This window comes from Rhipicephalus sanguineus, chromosome 2 (assembly GCF_013339695.2).
Source record: "Rhipicephalus sanguineus isolate Rsan-2018 chromosome 2, BIME_Rsan_1.4, whole genome shotgun sequence".
NCBI classification, from domain to species: Eukaryota; Metazoa; Arthropoda; class Arachnida; order Ixodida; family Ixodidae; genus Rhipicephalus; species Rhipicephalus sanguineus.
Window position 1 is genome coordinate 79,239,386 of NC_051177.1, and position 26,948 is coordinate 79,266,333.

At 46.1% G+C, this 26,948-nt stretch overlaps 1 protein-coding gene across 1 annotated transcript in view; it reads left to right on the forward strand.

The window, feature by feature from the left end:
• Positions 1-26,948, forward strand: part of LOC119381695 (Down syndrome cell adhesion molecule homolog) — a 282,436-nt gene that overhangs the window by 151,456 nt on the left and 104,032 nt on the right. The window contains 1 exon segment of the mRNA XM_037649466.2: positions 23,514-23,675. Coding sequence (XP_037505394.1) covers positions 23,514-23,675 — 162 coding nt within the window.

Here is a 26,948-nt window from a genome sequence, read left to right on the forward strand (position 1 = left end):
CAATAAAACGACAAAACGCAAACCGCGCGACGCAAGCATGGCAACCGAACTCTCGTACCGACATTGTGAGATGAAACGCGTCGGTCGCTCCAAGGTCTCCCCCTCCGTCTTCTTGCGCCACTCTCGTCACGACGTGCTCCGTGGTTTAGCGCTGTATACACCTATCCCGCGAGCTCTGTCTTACGAGACTGTTCTTATTGTATCCTGCTCCCCTGCCCAAACAGTCATGTAGCTTCTTTCACAACGATGGAAGATGCCGCAAGCCGGGTGTCTTTTTGTGTCTGGCCGTCTACGTGTGGTCTTGGACTTGGCCTCGCTTCCAGAACCCGACAGTCGTGGCAAGGCCTTGGACAGCCAGGACCAGAGTTTGTGCATAAGGAAAACGAGGCACGTGCGAACCGCAGCTCGCAGCGTGCGGTTCTGACCCCGAGCGAGCGTGAGCTATGTACACATGGCGTGCCGTCTTCGGCCCCCCCCCCCCCCCCCCCCCCCCCCCCCCCCCCAATGCGCAGAAAGAAAACCCTCGCTCCCGCCGCCGCCACCGTACGTGAAACGCGGGTTTTTCCGCGAAATGCAAGAGTTGGCCCGCGAGAGCACTCAGGTCGATCGTTTTGCATTCTAGAGCAGACACCCCCGAAGAATAACGGCATCTGCATGTACTGCTATTGTTGTTTTCTCGTTGCCCTTTCATGTTTCGTTTATTTCTTTCTTCACTGAGCACGTTTCGTATGCCCGGCAGGCACTTTTACTGTATAGCGAAACGGTTTTTTATTTCTACTTTAACTTTCGGGGCGTGATTATCCGTTTGTTCAGACCCGCATGCTTCTTCGGAACTCCTAGCGTTGCGTCGGCTTGTTTTCTTTGCTGCACCAAATGCACTCGCTCTCGAAAGAAGACAAGACAGCGACACATTAAGATCTGTCGAAATTCCGAGAGCTATGCCTTAGACTTCTTTCGCTGAAACATCACGGATATTCAGCGTACACATGGGTCTTAATTTTTCTAGGTCTTTTCAGTTTTCTTTCGTAGTTATACTTCTTGCTTCGCGCGTTTCCCAATTCGTGGGCCAGGGGAGCCAGGCCATTTTCTTTCCTTTCTTTTCTCTGCATAACACCACCAGAGGCTCTATAAACGTTGTCTGGACGTATGTGCTCTTCTTGATAACGGCAGAAACGTCCGATCGTTATACTTGCCGGGATCTGGATCAGTATGCAGAGAGTTATCAATCCTTTTTTTACCCATCCTCATAACCTCCTCTGATTTCCATGTGTAATTGTTCTACCATTTGTTCTTCCTCACTTTTATGTATAACCATTACTTTAGTTTGCCATTGCTATACTTCGCAGAGCATTAGGCTGCGCAGTTGACGGCACTCCTTGAAGCTGCAGCATGCCCGAACGCGAAATTATTCCACACAGATTTTGCAACGGTAATGCTCTCTATAACAGAGCAGTTTCATTTATTCTCGTTTTTTCGATCTGACTGCATTAGAGCGACTGCAGCACCTTAACGCGAGTAACAAGCAAAATAAACGGTATGCAGCATTTTATAGAGAATTTTCCCGCGCACCTAACTTGCTCTAACGAAAATGGCCGAGCCCCCGTAGGTACTGATATTGGAGCTGACTGTTAGTAATTCGAAAGTTTGGAAGATTGCGAGGACCGTAGTGCGGCAGATGTGGGTATAACATGCAACGCACAGCGCAGACTCATTATCTTCTCCCGTACACTATTGTCCTCGAGGCCCACCACTGGAAACGCCGGCGCCACCGTCGGCGTGACGTGCTTGGCAGGACCCACAATGGTCTCAGCGGCCGCGTCGGCTGCTTGTGGAGCACTGCCGCGTGCTTTGAAAACGAGCTTCAAGTCGCACATGCGCGTGCGGTCTGTTCAAATTCGGAAGTTTTCTCTCATTTTCTGCTCAATTGAAACCATTGTAATAGAGTGGATGCTTCCGAAGGCGACAGACATGGGGCTCTATCGCTTGGTGCCGCAGTGCCGCGCTTACGCAACGGAGCCCAGTGTCAGCCTGCACCGGTAACCGCGGGACAAGAAAGTGCGTGAAGCATGGGTTGTAAAGCTAAGAACCGGCAAGTAGCTATCGGCTACGAGTCTTGTGTGCAACAAGCACTTCCGCGACGAAGACTTTCATTACTGCGTCGGGCCTGCGATGTTCGGTGACTAGCAGACAGCGCGCACTGAGACGATGGCTCGCGCGCGCTTCCCGCCGGCAAATGATGCTTATCTGCCACAGGATGGAAAAGGCGCTACCTTTTACCACGTGCGATACCATCTCAGAACCCTCCCGTGCGACCTCTTGATCGTCGGCCCCGTGCTCAGAGTCCAGAAAATCAGCTGCAGATGCGCAATTCATTGTTTAGATACGTTGAATTAAAAAACGCACAGGGTCCCTTATGCATTCGCTAAAGATGACTAGAAGGCGAAAGCAATCTTCTTCTTCTTGTCAGTAGTTGTACTGATTCTCCCGCGCCCCCCTCCAAAATCGTTCTGCACCTAACGCGCTTTTGCACGGCCTCCGTGACCGATCACGGAGGCAATGCAAAACGACCATGATGTGTGAATACATCATCATGTGACGTCATAGTGACGCTACATATTTTGGCGATCTGTGACGTCATGATGACGTCCTATGGTGACACCATCACATGACGATTATTTTTTTGCATCACTCGTGTTGCCGCCGACGCGGGTCGCCGACGGGCAATCTCCCCATTTGATGAGGCATCTAGGGCTTTAGCCTTCATAAGCTACATAAGTTTTGCATTGCCTCCGTGATCGGCCCACCGATCACGGAGGCAATGCAGAGGGACCATGTCGTGTGTACGTGATCATGTGACATCACGTTATGTCACGTCATGGTGATGTCATAATCAAGTTACAAATTTAGGATATCTGCGACGTCATGATGACGTCATCACGTGACGATTATTTTTTTCGTCACACGTATTGACGCCGCCGACGGTCAATCTTCCCGTTTGAAGAGGCATGTAAGGCTTTCGCCTTCATATTAAGCTACGCGACGTTTGCTGGTGGACTAGCGAGAGTCAAATGCTGCGACTGTGTGCTGCATTTATGTTGGCAATAACATTTTTTCAGTCGAGCTTGCGTTCCCCTGACGCAAGCACAATATGATAAAAAGCCCAAATTTATTTGTGCCACTCTCAAACTCACGTTGGGCCTCTCCAACCCCATGTATTTTCTTGGAGCCTCATTTATTTACGTGGGAAAGATGCCACCCTGTTGGCGTTAGACACGACACTGCTGCCAAAATTGCTGGGGTACTAGTAAAATATTTACTATCCTGTTTTGCGGCTGCTGGTTGCTGCAATAACTTCTATTTTATTCACCGCTATTTCAAGTTCATCTGGGCCCTAGTTCACAGCCGACGCTTGCAGAAAAAGTCCGGCAAACGTTACTGTATTTTCTTTCTTTTCCTTGGCGTTGCATGCTACTACATGCTCAGTCTCGTAGACTGCTTCTCCTTCCACCAGCATTCTCGAAGTGGTGAAGCTTTGCTCTATGAATTTGTTGATGACAGAGAGCGGCAAGTTCACTGGAATGCAAAGGGATCGATAATTAATTGGAGCATTAAAAAAAAGCGTCGCATTTGCTGACGTTTTGTGTGAGCACCAAACGAAACGAATGCACTGAATAAAGAAACAGAAACAGCGGCATTTGCCCGCTGGGAAGACCGATCAATACGCAGTGCGAGACAACTTGTCAAATGACATTGAAACGTACACGAATTTAGACCGAAAAAGAAAAAAAAACACTGAATCGTCGGGAAGGCACATCACAAAGTTGCCATGCGCACCGAAGTCGTAGTTGTAACGAAATTGTTTTTGAACTGCTCTGATAGCGCCCGCGCAACAGCAGTTGTTTTTGTACTCACAAATTCTCATATTTTGCGGCCTAATGTTCACAGCGCGGTGTCAAAACGCTCTCGTAGCGAAAGCGAAACCATCAGTACGAACATACATGCAGACGCTCATACATGCAGGCACCGTCAGTCGTCGCGAAACCGTGCGATCGCTGGCTTGAGGCTTCTTTCTTTTATGCTCCGTTTGGTTATACAGGCAGTCTACTCTAACGAGATATTTCACATAGTTTGCGCTCAGCGAGTGACTACCTTTCACGCAAGAAGCCGGTTCAGGGGTCTCCAACGCGGTGACCGCGTGAAGCGGGTGCTCGGTTTTCTGCAAAGAGACAGCGACTGTAGACTCTTGTGCTTTCAGTTCGTCGAAAATTATTATTTTGACAGTAAAGAACACAGTTCCTTTCGAAAGTACTTACAGAAATGCCCTGGAGGGCTTCCGCGAGGCGTTTTTGTAGAGCGCCGACAGCAAAACCTATGGGGAGCGCGCCGGCGGTATCCTGCATAGCACGCAATCGAGGCATGTCCGATAGAGGGCGACTCCGGAACTCCTCGGAGGCCAATAGGTTGCCGAGAGACGCCTTCTTATTGAAGTGAAGATAAATTAAAGGTATAAATTAATGTAGTTTTAATAATATTATTACCTGTTGTAATAGCAGCAGTAATACAAACATTCGCTAACCTTATTTCACTGCGTCTTTCAAATTTCGATAAAGCAGCGGTGTGCACTGGATCCTCTTCCGATAAGCCACCCCACAACCCCAATCTCTGTTTTTTTTTTTCAGCTTTTTTTATTCTATCTGTCCTAGAGTTGTAGCGAAAACTTTCAGTCTTTTACGAAACTTTCTGACATTTAACTGCGTTAAAGCAGGCGCACTGCTCTTCCCGCTATTTGACGAGTTTTACGAAACAGTTCTGATGTGAGGACTTACGCAATCCTCCACGCCCAGCGGAAAGTAGGAATGCTTTACGTAATCTATATGCACCCAACGCCCATTACGCAATTTTGCATCGCCTCGTGTCGCATAAAAGACGGCATGAAAGTTATGTTCTATACCACCCCCTCAATAGCTCCCTCCATCCGCCAAACTTCAGTGACGCGTTGGCTCTGCGAAGTGATTCATGGGCAATAACATCAATTTTCAGCGCAACGAGTGTGACACATGTTGTCTTTCGACGGCTAGCACTGCCACAACGAAGACAAAAAGAATGTATGTAGTTGTAGAAAGTAAGTGTAGGCGCGCTTAGATTGGAAGTGTCTTGTTTAGAAAGGCTCCAAGCTTCAACTTGTAAAGCAAGTTTATTCCGAGGACAGGGAACTGCTAATAGACGGTCGTGAGAACAAAGTATTGCTGCGTCTACATGGTGCGGTTAGGACGGCGATACAAACATTCGAACTTTCTACTGCAAAATTTATGCTCAAGACAAAGAGACGCGAAACAATGCAAGCGCTAACTACCAAGTACCGTTTCATGACAGATTGGTTGGTTGGTAACAACTTTATTGATGGTCCGGCAGAGCTTTCATGACAGATGCTCCCAAAATAAAACGTAAAACAGAAGGAACAACCACACCTAATCACCAGATCATACAAACGCGTGCACATTGCAATGCGCTCATTACAAGCTGCCATCACGACAAGTTGTTTGCTTAAGCAGATATTATGCACTCATCGTTAGTTGGAAGCAAGCGCTTTTATATGTTTCGTCTTTGGCGTAACTTCCGCGCTGGAAAGCTTGACGTAATTGATTACCAATTAGCCCGAACATGTTCGCTTTCCTCGCGAACATATATGCTCATATAAGAAAAATGGAAAGAGGCCGGAGAGGTTGCAGACACGCGGTGTTATTCATTATTTATATTCATATCTTCATCTTTATCTATCCTTAATATTTTCAATTTTTTTGTGGAATCGTTCTTTCATATTTTTTATTAGACGAAATGTAACTTATAATTTAAGGATTTTCTTTTAAAACTACCCGGTTCTTGGTCAATCCTGAAGTGTGGGTGTGTGCCACAGATACAAGGATCTACGCTACTCTACTCCACAAGACCGAGCTGGTGTGGTTCCTCTTGATTAGCGCTTTACGCCCTCTGGTTGGGCGTGACTGACGTTACGGAAAGAAACGGTAAAAACGTGATTGATGTTATGGAAAGGCATTCCGCTCGAAAACACTGTGCCAGAGCTGTGAACGCGCTTTCTCTCGCAATAAAGACGCGTTCCGTTTCCTACACTGTCCAATTGCTTCGATATACTCATTTGTTCTGCATGCCTGCGCGAATGGCCCACCGTGCAGTACGTAAACATGTACGAAATCGCAAGAAAATCTATCGTGATAATAAACTCATGTTTGTCAACTTTTTATCGACATTTACTACTGTAAAGAAGAACCCAATTAGACGCTCTTTTTGCCCTCGCTTGCCGAGGCTATCATTTTCAAAGCTGACTCAACAAGTTATTCTTGAGCTCTAAGGTATTTCCTTTCGAATTATAATTCCGATAGCTTTTTTTTTTCTTTTTCTATCTATTCCGGAACGAGTCTTTTGGAGCTGCGTGTCATGTTTATATATCAAATATGAAAAGCGACGTAGGCGCATTGCTTAGCGTGTTTCCATAGGCACACCAGGGTGTCGAGAAAGGCTGCTGCGATAACGCAAAAAAAAAAGCACATGCCTTGGTCCTATTAGTTTCGGGCGTTTGCCTTTGCTAAGTCCGCCCCCACTTAAGTGCAAAGAAAACAAAACTACAAAACAGACTATCGTGCCGAATAGCGTTCTGAGCTAGAAGAGGGCTTGAGAAAAAGAAAAAAAAAGGCGAGGTAAAAGCGTTGCTGCAGTGGATGGTAACTTTATTGCCCGAGGGAATGGGATTACAGACCTATTCAAAGTAAAGCCTCCGGGCGGTTTGCTTTAGAAAAGGTTCAAAGCAAAGCGCGAAAGCGTCGGGAGCGCCGCCTAAAATGTTCGACGAAAGCTTCTGCTGCTCCCTATACAGCCTTGGCTGCATACCCGCGTCGACGCAGTGAGGTATTACTAGGGTGCTGAGTTTTTTTTTTTTTTTCGGTATTCCGCCACTTCCGAGTTGGCTTTTAAGAAGTTCTCTAGCACATCCTTTGCACAAGCCTGGCCTGTTTGTCATTGTTATTTTCCGTCGTTCTTCTCGGTGCTAATATTTGAGGTTATTTGGTTGTTTGGTAGAAGCACATTGATTTTTTTTTCGTTTTCATCACTGCTTTGCCTTTGGCTTCGCTCTTTGCATTATTCAGTATAACCTATGTTTTGTCACCAGAAAACAGCATAAACTACACGCATCTGACTACTCACGTGAGTGAGTTTCACCTTGCGCTGGCGGATGTTCCCTCCATGAGACGCTTTTTACGCATAGTATCTTCTCTCCCCGCGTTGTGAGTGTTGTCACTTATGTAAAGAAATAACCGCTTTAAGTTTATCATAATGTTTCCGGAATTTTTTATTAGGTTACTTGCAGCAAACTACACTGAACACGTAACACCTAAGCGACCTTATTTACATCGTAAGCTACTATGAGCTCACAATATCCAATTGTGGAGGTGGTTTCATCCGCTGCTGCAGCCGGTGTTCGTAGCAACTATCGCGCAGGATAAGAAAACTAGGGTACGAACCGGAATCGAACCCAAGCATTCTCCGTGGCAGCCTAGCATTCTATCTATCTATCTATCTATCTATCTATCTATCTATCTATCTATCTATCTATCTATCTATCTATCTATCTATCTATCTATCTATCTATCTATCTATCTATCTATCTATCTATCTATCTATCTATCTATCTATCTATCTATCTATCTATCTATCTATCTATCTATCTATCTATCTATCTATCTATCTATCTATCTATCTATCTATCAATCTATCTATCTATCTATCTATCTATCTATCTATCTATCTATCTATCTATCTACAACAAACATTTCCCTTCTACTTGTATAGCGACACAATCACAAGTACAAAGCACAAAAGAATTCACACAGTACACGGATAGAGCTAGAAACTGCTTCGGAAGAGACCCTACAGAGGCGTCGTGTCGGGTGAGGAGTCACGTTAACAGATGTAATATTGCGTGCCATAAGCGTGGTATTTCATTAGGCGTCACACCATGTGAATTTCGTGACTAAGAAGAAGAAGACGATGTTTAATGACAAGAAGGAGGAGAGGTCGACCTGGAAAGCGGGTTTGTATCCTGCTACGCCTCACGGGGTTAAGGGGAAACGGGAGAGAAAGAGGGAGGTATGACGATAGGCGACTATGGTATGACACGATGAGTCACTGTACACTCTGTCCTGCGGGGGGACAGGACACGCGCGAAAGTCTTTATACCACACATGCTCTAGAGACGAGCATCTAAACCTGTCTCGCTTAGAAATCTTGGGAGGCACTTTAAACTCCGGTGGGCGTGGTCTGCATGTTCCCAAGCACCTGAAAGCTTCTCCTCCGAAAAGGTTGGCTCCGTGACGAGTGGCTGCTTTAAGCTACCCACCCATTACATAGGGCTCAGCCAAAATGCATCATCATCATCCGCCACAGCATCAACAAAGTATGCAGCTATGTAGGGGCACACGATTCCTCATGGATACGTAGTCTAAACTTCGTTACTTCGCGAAATGATGAATTATGGCGTAGTCGGTACTTCACAACTGCGATTGCAGTAGACGCCTGAAGAGACTTTTCAATGGGCTCTAAGAAGAGTCGCTCCTCGAGCCTACACTGTGGCTGTGCTACGTGTTCTCTGGGCCTTGGTGTTTTTTTTTAGAGCGCAGCTCTTAGGCGCCCGTTCCTGCGTAGAGCGGCGCCGCCGTCGCCGTCGGTGGCATAACCGATAGACATGAAAAAGTAACCCAGAGATTAAAAAATTGATAGGAAAAATGCACAGGATCGAACGGGATTTGAACCCTGGTCCACTGCGTGGCAGTCCAGTATTCTACCACATAGTCACGCTGGCGCTTGAAAATCGTTTGCAAAAGGACCCTATACAGGCGTCATGTCGGGCAAGGAATCGCGTTAACCTATGTAATATAGCGTGGTAGAAGAGGTAAAATAGCAAACAGTCATCACATAACGATAATTGTGCAACTAGTGTGTGATTTAAGGCTTCCCACCCACTGCGAAATGCTCAGCCACAATTATTCGTCGTCATCAGCCACATGCAGCATCAACGAAGTGCACATTATGCCCTACAGATGTGTAGTGGGTACCTGGCTTATTCGCAGAAAGACGAATAATGGTGTAGTGGGTGCTGTCCTATTTGACAAAAATTATTATTTGTGGCGTAGTCGATACCTTGCGGAAAGCCAAAACTTCAAATACACGAGGCTGTGCTGAGAATTCGCATTAGGCAGCATCGTAATTGTCGGTGTATTTTTTGTTTAATATAGAGAAGGTCGCATAAAAAAAAACTTTCCATATAAAAACGCTCAAATTATAGAGCGTTACCAGTCAACTACGATGGCTCATAAATTTGACGGTCTCGGAGTTTCTGCTAGAAGCCAAATCTTTAAGTGATCTTATAACCGGAACACACGCGTGCATTGTTATTCACGCTGTAATCTGAGCTGCTTCGTACTAAAGTCATAATTACACAGGCGCAATACATGTACTTGATAACGTATCAATGACTTGAGGCATTTGCACCGCGTAACCCGCAGAAAATGCTGATAACTGACACCTTGCGTATTTTTATGTGATTTGGACGCGAATAGATTATTCTTTCAGAACTCGGAATTCGCAGCTTTGAATAGTAAATGTTGATTATAAGATACTCAGATGAAAGCGAAAACAATTTGCCCCTAATATCAAAATTCTCCCAGTCCCTGTCCATAACGGCACTTAAGTAGAGTAATAATTCACAGCAAGCTTGATAGGAGCGAACCCAATCCAGAGATTGACAGTGAGTGAGAAAGTGCAATAATCTAGCTATTTGCATTCTTCTTTAGACAGCAAAGCACCGTGTTGCATTATTCATCACTCCCACATACACTATAATCATGCCATTTATAGCAGCAACTATTTTCAAAACAAACTTCGTAGAAAACTTGGCTAGACAATAAGGATAGAGGTACATGTAGATGCGCTGACCCCTCACTGAAACGTATATCTTATGCTGTTTCGCCTTATATACAACGTGTGAAGGTTGGCATCCAGCGAATTGTCCTGCGTTTTAACAGTGAAGTTGTTAAGGCTTTTCGTTGCGCCGAGTAGTGCGAACAGAAATGAACCGGCACGCGCTCGTTTCATCCTCTTCTTCATCTCCTGCTTCGCTCCCGCAACACGTGCGCTGTTTTGCCCGATCGTGGAATGCAATAACTATGATGGGCAGGTCTGTTACGTGACTAAAACCCGTAACAACTAGCAACGGGACTAAAATCACGTAACATCGCGTAACAGCCAGTCACGGGACTAAAAATCTCGTAACATCTAGTGGCGTGACTAAATACCGTAATATCACGCGATGACCAGTCACATGACTAAAAATCATCTAACATTGCGTAATAACTAGTCACGTGACTAAAAATCACGTAACATTACGCAACGGCTAGTTGCGGGACATGTTCCCGCCAAGAACCACGCAACAGCTAGTCACGTGGCATGTTCCCGCCAAAACCACGTGACACGTGCGTAGTGTGGCGAACCCACCGAAGCCGGAGAAGAATTGCGAAGTCTAACAATACTTAGTACTACAAGCAAAAACAAAACTTAGAAAAAGCTAGGTCGACCACTAGCTCCGCGGTTGGTTACAGCCTCGCGCCACTAGTACAAGCGGCGCGCATTTTTTTTTTTTTTTTTTTGCCTAGTCCCGTTTTCAGTACTCATTGCTTCCAAATCTAGAACCAACTAACTTGCCAAAAGGCCGTAACTGCAGTCAGTCATGACAACTTGCCATGGTATAAAGGCGGCTCGCAGTGCCGCCCGCATGTCATTGATTTATTACACTTAAGTGGCCGTTTAAACCCCTGCAGCGTTGCCTCTAACCACCTAGTCCTCGTTAGCTGTCGGTAAACTGTCGACGAACCACCGAAGCTGCAGCTTTTTATTGCTGCGTCTTTTACGGGGTTCGCATTCCTTGCTAATCGATGCCACTTATGGATCGATCCAGTGCCGCTTGGCGCAGTTTAGTGCCCAGTGGTGTGGCGATATTCCCAAGAACCGATTGCTTCTTTTCTCAATAATTAGATTTTTTATACTGCAACGCAATGCTGCATCTAGGCACATTCTCTCAAGCAGAAATGCTTATTCGGGTGAAAAAGTCCAGCTTTTGCATCCACCCGCATGCGATGGCACGATGTTAGCGCTCGAAGTGTCTCGATAACAGGCGCGCTAAATAGAAGGGCTTCTAGCGTAAAGTTGGTAAACAGCCGTTGCCTGCAAGGCAATACTCTTTTAATACTTTTTAATGGCGGTGCCGCAATGCGGAATGTTAGAAACTGATGTGCGTGTACCCCAATGCCCGCATCGAAATTCAAACAAATTTATTGAATTTGTCTTTCACATCTTACTGCCGCATTTGCTAACACTTCATAAACGTATATTTAGTTCGATACTATAAGCGCACGACAATTATTTCTCATATATGCGTCACCTATTTCACGAGTGTTCATGTCTCCGAATGCTTCGTTCGATAACTTGACTGCACAGCCAGCGCGTTGTAAGCTTTTTCGCCCTCATTTAACCAGCGGCAAAAAAAAAACAAAAAAAAGAAATAAACATGATAGCCAAAGTCTTCCCGTTAATAACAATCACAACCTTAGGTGTCGTTTTTCTTAATTGTCCGGTCAATTTTCAACATCGCTTTTTTCACTTTGAATCGCTTTCATTTTCTGGAGGTTATTTTACTGGTGCCTTGTGAATCTGGAAGCAAGCGAACGAACGCATATACTTATTCTCTGTATAGATCACGGAGCATCTTTTTTCAGTTCTTCCTCTTTATTAGGTAGCATTAGTTATTGCTCTGTTCCCTGGAGGTGCCGTGCTAACTATACACGCGTCTTCTGTTTCTGAAACAACATTTCTTCGTTTTTTTTTCCTTTCCTTCTTCGTTTCATCTTCTGCCATTTGTTTTGCGGTTATTACCGTCACTCGCTTATTCCAGCACCCCATTTGCATGCTCCAATTCACGCAAGCTCTTGCCGCTTCCTTCTCTTTCTTCCTTGCTTTCCGCCTTCACCGTAGACAGAATCAATAGCACTTCCACGGCGCCACATGTACCGCCGTTACTAGGTTCTTCCACAGGCGCAAGAAAAAAAAGGGGGCCGAAGAGTGGTTCAGAAGATACGAAAGTAAAGCCAGCACCTTCGGTTAGTGTAGCGAAAAAAAAATATAAGCTACAAATTAAAAGAGAGAATCCTGCAGGAGGCCGCAGTAGCGGAGCGCTATAGTAAAGGCCCGTGGCTCCAAATCGCAACGTTAAAAGCCCTCGACACTCTGGGCCCGCCTTTGTCCCTCAGCCCCTGCCGGCGTCTATACCAGGGGGGGGGGGGGGGGTATGCGTCTCCCCACACCCCCCTGCCCCATCCGGCACTGCTCTACAATTCTCACTTTCGAAGCCTTCCCCACCACCACCACCACCTTTCTTTCTCCGCCAGTGTTCGGCCAGTCAGCCAGCCTGCCGCTGCTCGCAAATGGCCCATGAACGACGCCCGGCCGGCCGGCCTCTTCCAGCGAATTCTTCCGCACTCGCGCACGCGCTACGCCAGCGCGAACTGCGCTCGCTTTGCTGCGCTAGCTCTGGGGATGTGGGCGAACACCGACGGACGTTGTTGCTCGCCCACAAGTGCCGACGGAGTTGCACGCACATACGCGCTCATGCAGAAACGACACCAACAAAGAAAGAAATACGTTATACACATATACACATATATTCCGTGTTGCGGAGCTGCGAACTAGAGGCTTCTCCGCCACGCTGTCCCGGAGCGAATAGTGCGTGCGAGGATTTATGTAGAAAACGCCGAAATTGTCGTTCCGTTATTCTGTTTACTTCTTTGTTTTGTCAACCTTTACTTGTTTATTTTCTTACGCAAACTCAGCGGAGGCGAGTCCTAGCCCTTAACGTTCAGGCCAATGTGCAGAGCTTTGCGTATATTGCGAAGGAGTGAGGAACGAGGGTGCTTTGGTCTCTACACCCATTTCACTGTCCACTGTTTTCATCGTTTCATCGCGCTGTCTCGTATGTAGTGCTGCTCCGCGATAACGGTTCTGCAAAGATAATGATTATGAAAATGCCGGCCGCTGTCGACTGCAGATAGCAGTCGGGCCTGCCGCCCGACGTTCAGATTTTGTTTCCCTTTTGTGCTCGCTAGAGAAGAGAATTTATGCAGCTAAAGGGGGGGGGGGGAACGGAGGCCGCGCTTTTATTTTTTTTCTTGTCATTGTCTAAACATGCTAAACGCAGCGAACGTGGTGAATTGAAAGTGGCAATGACAGCTTCTATGTGCCGCCGCATAGTTCAAACATTTATTCGAATATGTTTTTTTCTTCTTGCATTATGCCCTCCGAACGGCAACACTAGAGATACGAGAACGAAAAAAAAAACACCTAGTAGGGCCAGTAAATATTTTTACTGTACTTCAGTATGCTGCAGGTTGTGGCTGGGCATGGATGGTGCACCATTTTCTATGCAAGAAGCTTTTATTAGGCAAAACACGAGCATTTATCGAGTCCTTCTTTTATTCTTACCTTTCTTTTGTTCCAGAAAATTGGTTCTGCCGGAAGTCCCTAAAAATTTGCCCATCCTTGTCATTCCTCGCAATAGCAGCCTTTGTCCGCCGTCCTTTATTTCGGAAAATCACGTGGGTGTCACTGTGTGCGCGAATAAACAATTAAAAACTTTTATCACAATAATTTAGAGAAAGACGCGTGAAGGAAGAGTAATTTACCCATGAAAAACGCGCGAAGAAAACCAACTAAGAGAGGTGGCGTCTAGTTTCGCTATTTAACGTCAGGGATCCACTTTAACTTCGCGCAACAGTTCCAACAGATGTTCATTCTTTCTTATTTTTTATGTCTTTCTTTTCTTCATTGTGGAACCCACTTGCGTTACACGAAGACCACAAATTTCAGAAAATGAGCCAGCACACCGAAACTTCGTTGTCCTAACCGAAACACTCACCTCTTTTGCCGCGTATAATATTCACGCCAGAAAACCTGCCTGGAATTTTCATATGAAATATCAGAACTGTAACAAAAAGTGGGATGTGGTGAACAAGTCCCTAAGAGCACTAGCTTGCCTTCACGAAGCTTTTTTACGCTAGAGTGGTTCGCAAAGCCATGCAGAACCCAGCTAATCGTGATTGCTTGCCTACTCTTGCGAAGAGTGCCTGTGGTTCAGTATATTGCAATGGCAAAGTGAAGCGCAGTACAGGCAGACATAGCTTTAGGTGGTACGAAAAAAACCAGAAAATTTTCAAGCGAAAGGCGAGTTCTGTTGGCGCAATACAGAGACAATTGAAGATCACTGGAATAGTGTTTCGTCCTACAGTGGTTGTAGAGATTAGGCGATAACAGTGGAAGAAATGGTGGTGCTGTATGATCCGCATATGACATAAAAATACACGGTACAAGTCAGTCCATGGTGGTGATAGCGATGACGGGATGATGAACGACTCGGCCTATAAATTACACATACATAAACCTAACATAAGTCACTGCCACGTCATCACCCGCAGCGGTATCTCGGCTGCCTAAAGTGATGCGATACTAGGGTCAAGTACGGGGGTTCGATTACCTGACCACGGCGGCCACATTTCGATGCGAGTGAAGTGTAAGAAGCACCCGTGTCGTTAGATTTAGGGGCACGTTAAATGGCCCCTGACCAGCCTCTGAAAATACAAAAAAAAACGAGCGCGATATTCTCTCCTGGCGTGTCTCGTGTTTCTGGTGCACTTCGTGGCGCAAGAACAGTGATTCCCGTTACGTGTATGTAGTGCATACTCTCGATTGGTCCATGTACGCGAAATATCAGATGTGAATTGTCTCCTGCACTGCTTTGCCATGCCGCTGCCCATCTGTTCTTCCATGCCTCGCATGACTATCGTGCGCGATCAACTAATTTCACTTCATTTTCTGTGTTTGAGACTGCGCAAACGGAGATAACAACGTGTAGCCTACAAGCGCGAAATATTGATAGGGTCAAGGCTTAGTGCTGACACTAAGGCACGTGCTTTTAAGAAATAAGTGGCGTGGGGAAGATATGACCTATAGAAAGGGTAGCGAAGGCGAGGAGGAAACCACTCCCTCATCTTTGAACGCGGGGTGGTGAGGGGCCCTTTAAGGAAACCAAGATAGTCAACATTAATACAGATCCCCCCGATACGGCGTGTCTGTTAATCATTAGTTATTTTTGCACGTAGGTTCGCACAACTTCATTTTACACTTTTTACCTGTGATATAGCTGTCGTCTTCATCGGTACTATAAAATTATCGTTCTTATTGGGAACAGATACGACAACAAAAGTATTGTTAGCGATAGCAGCACACTAGTGGAGAATAGTTTCCGAAAAGTAAACTTTCTATGAATACAGTGTACCTGCTGCAATTCCTAAGATAAAAAGGAAACCAACAATAATATTTGGAGTTCAATCCAACTTCGTTGCTTTGGCTCCGAGAGTGCACCAATCGCACCCTCGCAACTGGTGCGTCTTTGTTTCCCAGCTGTCGTGCCGCATTTCCGATCAAGACACGATGTGCTCCCGATTGCTTTTTGTCACAGCTTCTAGACTTCTACAAACCCCTACAATGTTTCTTTCAGTCTTTTGTTCGTTCATTGCTTCGCCTAGCTCGTTTTGCGGGGTCCCGTAGAACAGCCCACACATCCCTATTTTTTTGCTATTCTCTTTCGAGCATCAAGAGGCTTTGACGTGTAGGTGCATCAACTTTATTACTGATGTGTGTAAGTTTTGTGTGTTTCGTTGTTTTATGATAGCTTGTTATCTTTATATTTGTTAAGCGTGCGCGTGTGCGTAAGGAACAGTGTCCCTTTTTTTTTCGCATTCCACGTCCAGAAATACACACTGCAAGACGTTTTCTTAGCTGTCGCATTCTCACAGAAAGGAAAACACAGAGACGAACACCAGCGGCTTCGATAGTTATTTTCCATACAATATACGACGGCTTCTTCGATGCCGCACGAATGCGCACTCTTTCTTGTTTTCTATTTCCCCTGCATCGCCGTCCTCTTGTCAACTCCGACAGAACGCCCGAATGGCCGGATACGCGGAGACGGTTGACGCGGGTGCCCGCGGGCAATACACGCCCCTATGTTTAGCGGTCACTTCCCAAGCCGTATTCAACCATCTCTTCTTACCGGACGTCACCACGTTTCCAGACTGTTCGTGCTTCTTTTGCGACGACGTCCGCATCATTTTTTGTCCTCAGTGTCCGTCTTACGTTTCGTTTCTTTCTTTACTTCGCGTAGCCTTTGCGGTAACCATCTCCTCTGCGCTCATAGCTTCCGGCTCCATTTCTTTTTCGGCCCACCTCGTATTTCTTGCCCGTCTCCTCGCGGTCCTATTGTGTCGCGCCGCCCGAGAAACTGACGAGCCGTGAATTGCTATCGAGCGCGAAGAAACGGTCGGGCCCGAAAGAACCGAGTCGCCCGGCCGGGGACAGGCATTTTTGTTCCCGTATAGGTTTTGTTCTTCGTCTTCGTGGGGCTCCGTACTCTTTCTAGCATTATACTATAGGGCATTTTATATTGTTTTACTCGCGTCTGCTGACGACGGGCTTCTTCGCGCTTTCCGCCTGGCGATTACGTAAAAGCGGGAGCAGGAGCTCCCGTTGCTCACCGTCCCGTCCGGCGTTAGCCAGCCCCTTCTTCTTATCAACGGGAGATATGTGTGCTCCCCCCCCCCACTCTTCCCCTAAAGCGATGTTTCCAGGCAGTGCGTGCCGTGTCCGGTCACCCGCTACGCACCGGATATGTCTCTCGCTGCCGAGGCAGATGTCTCGGCCATCGGAGTAGGAGGAAGGTGTACGCCTGTTCGCGATGATCGACCGTCCCAATCTGTCATCGGGAGCTGCAGCTGTCTCTCTCTTTCTTGTTGCTGTCCTCGTTTTCGAGGGAACACGCCGCATTTGGCTTAGCGACCGAGGTGTGCTACTGACAAGCACGCGATTTCACACTCGGCATCGCGCTTAACCACCGTTTGAGAATATCCGTATGCGAAAGCCGCCGTTTCGCTAGCTGGTGTAGCTTCAGTGGAATATAAAAGCGCCTTGGCGATCATTCGATTTCCGGAGGACCTTACCACAGCAAATTTTCGTGGCTACGCTTCAGGTCTAAGAGGAAACCTACTGTGATGATATTTATGTGCCTATTTCTGCCGTTTACTACCAGTGTATTGACTGGGACGGGTTACGGCACTTTGTCAGGCATTAAATTGCCTTTTTGCCAACCCTGCTCCTTATCTTACATGTGTGATCAATGTACTCTGTAACTGATTGATGATTGATTGATATCTTACAAGTGTGCGACTCTACGGCTCTGTTTTCTTGTGGCTGATACCTCGTAGTTAAGTTTTCGGTCATCACACCTGCATTTTAATCGGGGTTAAGTGCAAGCAAGTTTTTCTAGGCATAATTACTTTTATGATAGAATGTCGAATATTTGAGAGTTATTCCACTTTTTTTTGCACTATTCACATACCGCATGACTAATTGTGAAAGTTCGGGCGTTGCCAACTCGATTATCACCGTTATTTCACCTGTTCATGCAGATAAATATAAAATAAAAAATGAAGGAAAGGTGCATTTGAAAACCACTACACCTCTCTCCAATGCACAGGATTGTTCATTCATTGCGCCCATTATTAGTGACTTATTTTTATCTAACGTTGACAACCGTATTTGCGCTGCGTTAAATGACTCTCCAGTCACTGGTATTTATCGCTACGTTGATGACCAGTGTTGTACGGAACGGCGCTCCAAGGGATGACGTTCCAGGAACTAGTTCCTTTTTGGAGGAACGCAGGAACGCCACCGTTCCATTGAGGATCGGTGGAACTGTAACGGTAACTCGTTACGTTTATGTAGGAACGGCATAGGGAACGGCGTTCATTCTGTAAACGTTACTCGGCATTGAACAGGCGCCCGTACACAGCACCTCATGCAGAACAGGGTGGATGGGCGACTGCGTCAGCGCAAGAATCTACCACTCGCCTGTCACTTGACTATGCTGCATCCTGGTTTTCACTTTAAGGCGCCCGCCGAGGGCGCAGGTAAGAACGCGATGTCAAGACCGACCACGCGCGGGAGGAACAGCTGATTTTTGTTTCTTTTTATCTGAGCCAGTCTGACAGCAATCACGGGCCGTTCTTAAGTGTAGACACACCTTAGAGAACTTTTACTTGACATTCGAGAATCATCGAACCCCATTGTAAGACTGCCGCCAGGAAAGGGCATGCAATATTTTTACCTTGGCGGCTTTATTGTTCTGCCAACTCGAAAGTAGCTTTCGTGTGAGCGTGTGTTTGTGTGTGTGGGGGGGGGGGGGGGGGGGGGGGGGGCTGCATTTTCGGGCGGTTCTGCTGCGCGACCCCGTGGCCTTATCGGCATAGGAAAAAATGGGGGAGCCGACTTACCGTAGTCAATGCGCCTATGTGTGGTTCCGCGGGGTTTTCGAACGGCGCGAATCATCGTCACGAATCTGGTGTTTGACGCCCATGGAACAGAGGAACCAATCACAACGCCAGAGGCCGCAGAAAATGAGCGAAGCACCGACGTGCAACATCTATTATAGTTCAGTTCGACAGCCGCCACACCGATAACGTCTGTCATGCAATAGACAATACGCGTACATCCTACGCTACATTCTTGTTGCGCCCGCTGAGCCTGCCCTCGCACCTACGAGCACGGTTGACATGTCACTATTTGTGTACATCTCGGCAGTACCCTCAAGCACTTGATGGAATAGCTCTTCAACATTGCCAACGAAGCGCTGACGAGAAAACAGGTTCCTCAGTCGGATACCAAGATCGGGATGCGACTTTTGCTGAGTGAAAACAAGGGATTTACTGGACATTATATTCCACTCACACTCCAATATTGAATCAGCACTCATTAAACGCCTATGTATTGTTCTTTTCGATGTGGTTTCCTGTGCAAGAAACTTATTTATAATGGTGCGTGTGTGGGAATTTGTATTTCAATATCTGAAGCGCAGTATTATGACGGCGCATTTGAAGACCGACGTGGAAAGTGCCCCATGTGTTGCACTTGTAATAGACGAGCACGAAAGTTGCAGTTAGACGTGTCTGTAACATGGCTGGTGATCTCTAAGAAAATTCGTCTAGGAGCGTTTCCTGAGATTCATTTTATCGACATACAACCTACCGCCGGCGATGTCAAATTCGTAAAATATATGTAGCTCGATGTTAGCATTAAATTGCTCACCTTATTTCGCCTCAGGGTTATCCGGCACTCTATTTTGATTAAAAATTCAAATGTACAGTAAAAGTAACGACAAGTTCGAATTTTTGAAAAGTAACTAGAACGCGTTCCTTTCGCTTTGAAGGAACTTGTAATGGGAACTCGTTCCAAGATTGGGAAGGAACGAGGAACGAGCCTTCATTCCTGTTTTAGAGGAACGTGTACAACACTGTTGATGACTACCTCATACTTTTAAAGAAACGTTCGGGTTACTGTTTTGATGACGAAGTCCAAAATATTCTGGGAATTTTTAGGATGCATGGAGGGCGACTGAAATTCACTTTTGAAACGCCTAAGAATAATACCATACAGTTTTTGGACGTTAATATTTCCTTTCTTGAGTCTAATGAACATGACTGCTGGGCGTATCGACCTAGATCTAAGAAAGGCATCCTTCCGTATGATAGTGCTCATTCCAAGCTTGTAAAAAGCGGAATCGCCATCACTTGTGTACAAAGTGCAATTAACAAATCATGTGAGCACCAAATGAAGGCTAGCCTAATGCAACAGACCGAACGACTTAAATCATTCGGTTATCCAACTTACGTCATCACAGCTGTGAGTGAAACTTTGCTACAAAGATCGAAACGTTCAGGAAAAAAAAACTGATGAGCAAGAAAAAGACAAGAGAGCGTTTTATGTGATACCATATGTACACAGGTTATCGCATAACCTGAAGAAAGTGGCCAACAGGTACCAAGTCGACCTCGTATTTTCCGCTCCTCGTAAAAATGCAACGCTGTGTAATGCTATGAAAGGTCGAAAACAAATGATATGTACTACTAACCATGAAACGAAATTCACCAAGTGCACCTCTGATGTTGTTCATGAGATACCATTAAGTTGTGGGAGAGTGTACATCGGACAAACTGGGCAATGCTTTAATGATATGGCCAGGCAACATAAGAACAATGTCAAAAAAATGGGGGACGCTTAAGCTTCGCCTTTAAGAGTTGAACGCGATAGCGATCTCCTGCCCCTAGTGCGCACTTCGAACACTACGAGTGTTTAACAGAAAGCGCGCACTAAGGTGTGTGCCTTATGTAATGGGTAGCATGCTTTAAACCAGGAGCAATTATGCGCGAGAAATTTTTTCGAAGTTGCGATGCACCCACTACGTGGTCTTAAGGGAATACGCGCAGTAATGTGTGTGCCTTTTGTAATTGGTGGCTGTCTTTAAACCACCAAGTCGTTATGATATTAACATGTTGTGACGCCCGATGGCAATGTAGGCTTGTACCACGCAATATTACTGCGATATTACATCTCGTACTGTGACACCTGTATACAGGACGCGTATTTTTGGGAAGCATGAAAGTTACTTTCAGGGCAGCTCCAAGCAGAGGCGTGGCTGTGTGGTAGAACACCTGCTTGCCACGCAGACGGCCTGGGTTCGATCCTCACTCGGACCCAACATTTTTATTATTTATTTTATTTGCAGCTGCTTCGATTTTTCGGTCACGGACAAGATGATGATTTTTCGCTCACAACCAACGGTGGCGACGCCGACGGCGGAATTTCTGCGATACGAGCTCTTTAACGCTGTCGCGTTAAAATGGCTATGACAGCCATCTAGCCTCGCACTGTAAAAAATGCGCATGCACACCCAAGTTCGGGCAAACTAGTTTTTTGACGTTTGGAAAATCCAAAAAAGAAAGAGAAACCGTGGAAGCTTATTTTATCAATAAAGCTGGAGATAAGTGTGTCAGCGTGGCGTCACTTAGTTTAACTGCTCATGAGATCTTTTCTCGATAAACAGCTGTTAGTTTAGCAATACGCATGTCCGCAATCGTTGGTTTTTTGTGGCGTTTTTTGTGTGACAAGGCGTTTTTGGTGGCATAGCTATAAGTGGTGATTCTTCAATAAACATTCAGTTGGCAGTTCAGCGCTAGTCCTGTTGTGTGTGTTCCTATTTTTGTCGTCGTTTTTTTTTTCGCGCTGCTTCTAACTTTCGCATCATGAACCGACTCGCCCAAACCTACAAGGTGTTGCTAACTGGTCTGTCGTTGCTTACGGTATATCGGCGCGAAAAGTCCGAACATTAGGAACATTTTATGCAATTTCCTTACTATTGCGCGTCTTAGCTATATTATTCGAAATTTTTGTGATGAAGCTCGTCATGACGTGCACTACTTCATAAGAATTTTAGACGAACTGAACGGGGGTGAGTGGGAGAGAGAGAGAGAGAGAAAAAAAAATCGGCAGATCCCACGTGTTGTGGGAATCGCTTTCATGCGAAGCAGTCAGCGAGTACTTCTATGTTGTATTTTATGGCTTTGTGCATGGCGTTACGAGGTGGATCGACGTGTTTTTGTAAATGTACTAGCTTTTGAACATCGTGGGCGTACCAGGCATGTTGACAACACTGGCGTTTAATCGGTAACTTATGGTGCGACGTAACGTCAGCCCTCATGTTAGAGTATGTAGACGTCCAGGGCGTTGGTTGCGCGATGATATTGCGTGTTCACAAGTAAAGAAAGACAAAGGCACGTCTACAATAAGTCGCGCAACCAACGCCGTGGACGTCTACAAGTACATATACGTCAGCATTATCGAAACTAAGTGCACTTCATGATACAATCATGTGAATATCATACGTAACTTTCGTTAACGTTTTCCTCCGGAGTCGAGCAATGCTTCAATATAGCTTGCTGAATCATTGGAATGCAAATGTAATCTTTATTAGACTGCTATAAAAGCGGAACCAACACTGGAACCACAGACGTTAATCTGATATGACGCCTCTCTCGTAGTTTATTGCTTTCGTGTAAAATTAGATAGCCAGCACCACAACCACAATTGACGTTGCACCGTCATTACGCCAGCATAGGCTGTTTTTCCAAACCAGTTTATAGACCTGGCGTGGCTCTGTGGTAGAATACCTGATTGCCACGCGGGTTGCTTGGGTTCGATTCCTGCTGGGATCGTAATTTTCATTCTTTCCATTCGTCGGGTCGGCGCTGCCGATGTCGGTTTTTCTTAACGCTCTCGCATTTAAATTACCAATGTCTGTTCTCGCCGTACCTGCGTAGATATAAACTGTCACCTGTGGCGTACACCGCGGAGCCGTGCTAAACGAGTATGTGCCATGCGTGTCTGGAGGAAAGGGTCTGATGGATTTTCACGACAGGATTTTAACGTTATTCATGTCATGATGCGACGGTCACATTCGTCAAGTCCTCTTACCCCCCCCCCCCCCATGCCAATTTTGGTCTACACCAAGTTAAGGAGGCGATCATGAGAACACCCAGACGTAGGTGGCTAGATTAGATAGATAGATAGATAGATAGATAGATAGATAGATAGATACGCTCAAAGTGCCAAAGGTTCGCTAAGAAATGTTTCGCATTTAAAACAGAAACGCACATACACACACGCAGGATAAAAAAACAACACGCACAGGAAGAGCGTTCTGGTTACAGTCATTCAGAAAGGCCGGTCGATCGCAAGAAGTTCCCCACCCCAGTGCACCTGGGATGGGGAACTTCTTGCGATCGTAATAGCACCTGGTTTGCTGGATAGCAAACCAGGTGCTATTATCTGGTTAACTTCCCGGCCTTCCTTTCTTCATCTCTCTCTTTCTCTAGACGAACTGAGCCGAGATGTTCGGATAAAATGACGTAACAGGTTAGAAAAGTGCGCTACAGTTACAAGGACGAAAGAAGTTGGGAAGGACACACGTTAATTTCCTAACTTATTTTGTCTTTGTAGCTGTAGCGCAGTTTTCTAATCATGCAAAACCAACTAGCCCAATACCTCATTTTGTTGACGTAACAGGTGCCGCTGTCAAACAGCGAATGTTCCACCACCTTCCATAACCTTCCACCTTACATGCCCTTAGTACGCTAATTCTCTTTCTCCTAATTAAGTGCTAATTAGAATCTTCGAGACAACTTATTTTGTTCATAGTGAATTTACAGCGCGAAAAACGAGAGACAAAAGAAGAAATAATACACAGGACAGCGCTTGTCCTGTGTAGTATTTCATCTTTTGTCTCTCGTCTTTCGCGCTGTAAATTCACTATGAACGCTTACCAACTAGCGCGGCTTAGCACTCTTTAGAACTTTATTTTGTTAGTCTGTATACACGGTTAATTGGCTGGTCACAATCTCGTCAAGTGAAAAGTAAGAGCCAGGGTGCTAACTCGTAGCATTCTCTTATCGCAGCCGTGAACCAGGAGTTTGACGTGCAAGTGTACGATGAGTTCGTCATCAAAGGCAACACGGGCGTCCTACGCTGCCAGATACCAAGCTACGTCAAGGAATACGTCACGGTGACGTCGTGGGTTCGAGACGATGGTCTTGTCGTTCACGCCGACTCTGATTCTGGTAAGTTACTGAGGAGTTATCTTGCGTAGAATATCTGCGGGTTACTGTGGAACAGAATATAGACCAGAACTTTCAGCGCTTTTATGTGGCGGTCATAATTTGCCGGAGACTACGGAAACAAGTAGAACGAACGACCACGATAGCGTTCAAGAAATCCTTATCGCGTTCTTGACACCAGTGTTCGTTTGTCGTCAGCTCTTACGTCACGAAACCCGCAGTTTCTTTGCTGGCTGCGTTGAAAAGTGGTATAATGTGAGTCAAGTTTATGTATGGTTCATGAAAACGCGGAATTGGGAGGTAAAAAAATCTGGCCTATGACCATATACCTCAGTTCAATGTGCGACCAATCTGGACACGGCACCACCGTTACCGTAGATGAAGGGACGGCCCGTGCTGGCACATTTAATTAATTTCGGGGCTTTTATATGCCAAAACTATGCCATGATTATGAAGTACGCTATGGGGCGTACCTCATTGGTAGCCAAAAAAAAATCCTTCGTGAAATCCGATGCCACGGCAAATGCAATATGGCCGTCCCCCTTCGTACGTACGTATCCCGACGTGCACTTTTCTTTGTAATAACTATGCATAAACTCGGAGCAGTTATACGGCGACAGCACATTTAGAAATAACCATTTGGGTATCTAGTCGATGGCCACAATGGTTTTCTTTATCATCTATAGTTGGTGCAAGTACCCAACTACGATGAGTAACTGTATATAACAGCAACTGGTGTGACAGGACGTTTCGATATCCGTTGCACCGTTGCGACAAGTGTGGATGACACCCCGGATTTCACGTCGTGTTTGTTCACGCAGAACTAAGCCTGCAAGGCACGGCCAGTACTGAGCGACGCGAGCAAGCTAAAAAACGTATAGCGCATCGGCGCAGGGTAACAGAAAGAAAGCGCCGAAGTTCTCGATCGCGAATAGACTCTACAGGAAACGAGGGAAGCGAGGTTTTTTAAAAGAAAAAAGCAAAAATAGAGAGTAAGAGCGAGACGTCTCTTGGCTGAGTATGATCAATGTACCCGCTCCAAGTGTACGCGCGCCATATAGCGATAGAAAATCCGGGTAAATTTTATTCAGTCTTGGTCCTCGGTGTAGGCGCGCAGTACAGAGCGGCGACGTCCACCGAGATTTTTCTCGAGATGGGTTCGCCGGCAAGTATAGGACGACGACAGCGCGGCCGAGAAATAAGAGCCGCTGGAATGGAAGGCAGTGGTATTCTTAGGCGCCGCTCTTATATCTTGCGTGTTACGTACGCTTTCTACACAATTCTTGTTCGCTCTGTAAGTGCGCTCCATGAGCCCGAGCGTTGGTCGTTTTTTCGCAACCGGCAACAGCTTTGCTGGCCAGCTTCGTCAATCCCTCGCGCGGCATCCTTCGTCGTGAACTTTGTATCATTGCAGTTTCTTCGCTCTAGCTCGTACGCCAAATTTTTGTTTAGAACCCCTTCCTTTTTTTGCTTTTTTTTTCCTCCATCATCCGTTCAGCTCTCGCGCTGAAAACCTGGTGCTGAAAAGAGGCGTTTTTTTTTTTCGATATACTGCAGCACAAGATCTCTCAATTTCTAGTGATCTGTTATCAAGCTATCCCTGCGCCGCATTTTCGTGGCGTTTTTCTTTTTTTTTTTCGTTTTGTCGACCCGCAACACTGCTCTTTTAGGTTGTCCGGCGAAACCTAAAGCCACCAGTTTCTGTTACGGTTCTACAGTGCACGAAAGAAGTCTCGGTTTCAGGTCGTTTAGCTTCCGCTAGCGCTATAGCTTTATCTTCTGATTGGTGTGGCGATATCAACTTGCTGGTAGGTAATCTTCTCATTTACTCTAGCGCAAGCAGAAAGACGAGGACAGAGAAGGCACATGAGACGATGCACCTGCTCACTCTGCCGGTGGCACAGCTCTTTACCGGATATTCTCTCGTACAGCTAGCTTGCTTCTACGTTGGGCGGAAAGGAAGACGCTCTTTTACTGCACTCTTAATCAGGTCCGGGTTAAATGCTGGATATATCCAGGAAACCAGACGAAAAATGTCCGGTTTCCCGGTTCTATCTAGCACTTTAAGCGGGACCTGATTAAGACTGTGGCACTTGCATAAAAAGGCTACGGTTACATGCTGCATGCATTAAAGACAAATCCTGTTTGCTGTCACCGGTAACCGTTTCCAAAATAGTGCATACTGTGTATTCCCTCGCGGGCACTTGCTACAGCAATGAGCTTATTAAATTGTCTTAAAATTAAATAATCATGATAAAGCTTTGAAACAAATGACCATGAATTATGATTTTCATAACGTTTTCACTTTATGTAAGCAGAGAAACGGGTCTCGAAGTAGCCGCAACTGACCCTACAATAAGATTGTATAGTAAGCAACCTGCATTTCTTATTCCTTGAGTTGGTCATTAATCATATGTTAGCGCCTTCCTTATTGCAAGCAGAGAAAGCACATTAACAGTTAACTTGGTTTATTGGTCCATCGTGTAACCATTAGAGCGGTGCGGAATCATTATGATACGTTGAACAGGTAAAAAAAAAACTAATGCTTCTTCAAGAAACATCGGAGGTTTCCCTTGACGACAAGGAGTGCCGTTTTTGAAATGCTAGGCCGTGTTATATACTTATGCGGCCCTCGACAAGTGGAGTGTCTAACTGCTCAACATTTAGACACGAGCATCCTGCTCCATAGAGCCGCCTCTTCTTTCCTCGTTAGCATTCAGTGTTCGGTTGTCTTGTAAATGTGACGCATTAACCGCAGTACCAACTGGTCTAATGGGAGGAGCTTTCACACAATAGCGGCCCGTGCCTTAGGTGAATGGTGCGAACACACACGCCGGCAACGGTGTAATCGTTTTTGAAACACGCTTGATGGCAGCGCCTGGCCTAATGGCTTTTTCTGTTCCCCGCCTCACCTAAGTGCTCTTCGCTCCTTAAGCTGCCCGGCGCTTAAGACGCGACTAGCTGCCTGCCCTCGAATCACTGCAGGTGCCGTTTGCAGGACACGCAATTTGCACGATCTCATCATCATTCATTACCCCTTCGGACTCGCTGATGGGAAAAGCCCAGGAATGTTGCCTTTTTGTCCTTAGAAGGAAGACTCTGCGAAAGAACGTCGATCATGATATCTGTATATCTTTTCCGGTTGAGGTAAAAAGATTACAAGCACCCACCGGTGTCGACTAATGGCACGCGAAGGCTAGGCGTTTCCGCGAGCTGCCTTCGTTTTTCTTGCCCATGATAACGAGAGGAGGAGGGATGGTGGAGAGAGAGAGAGCA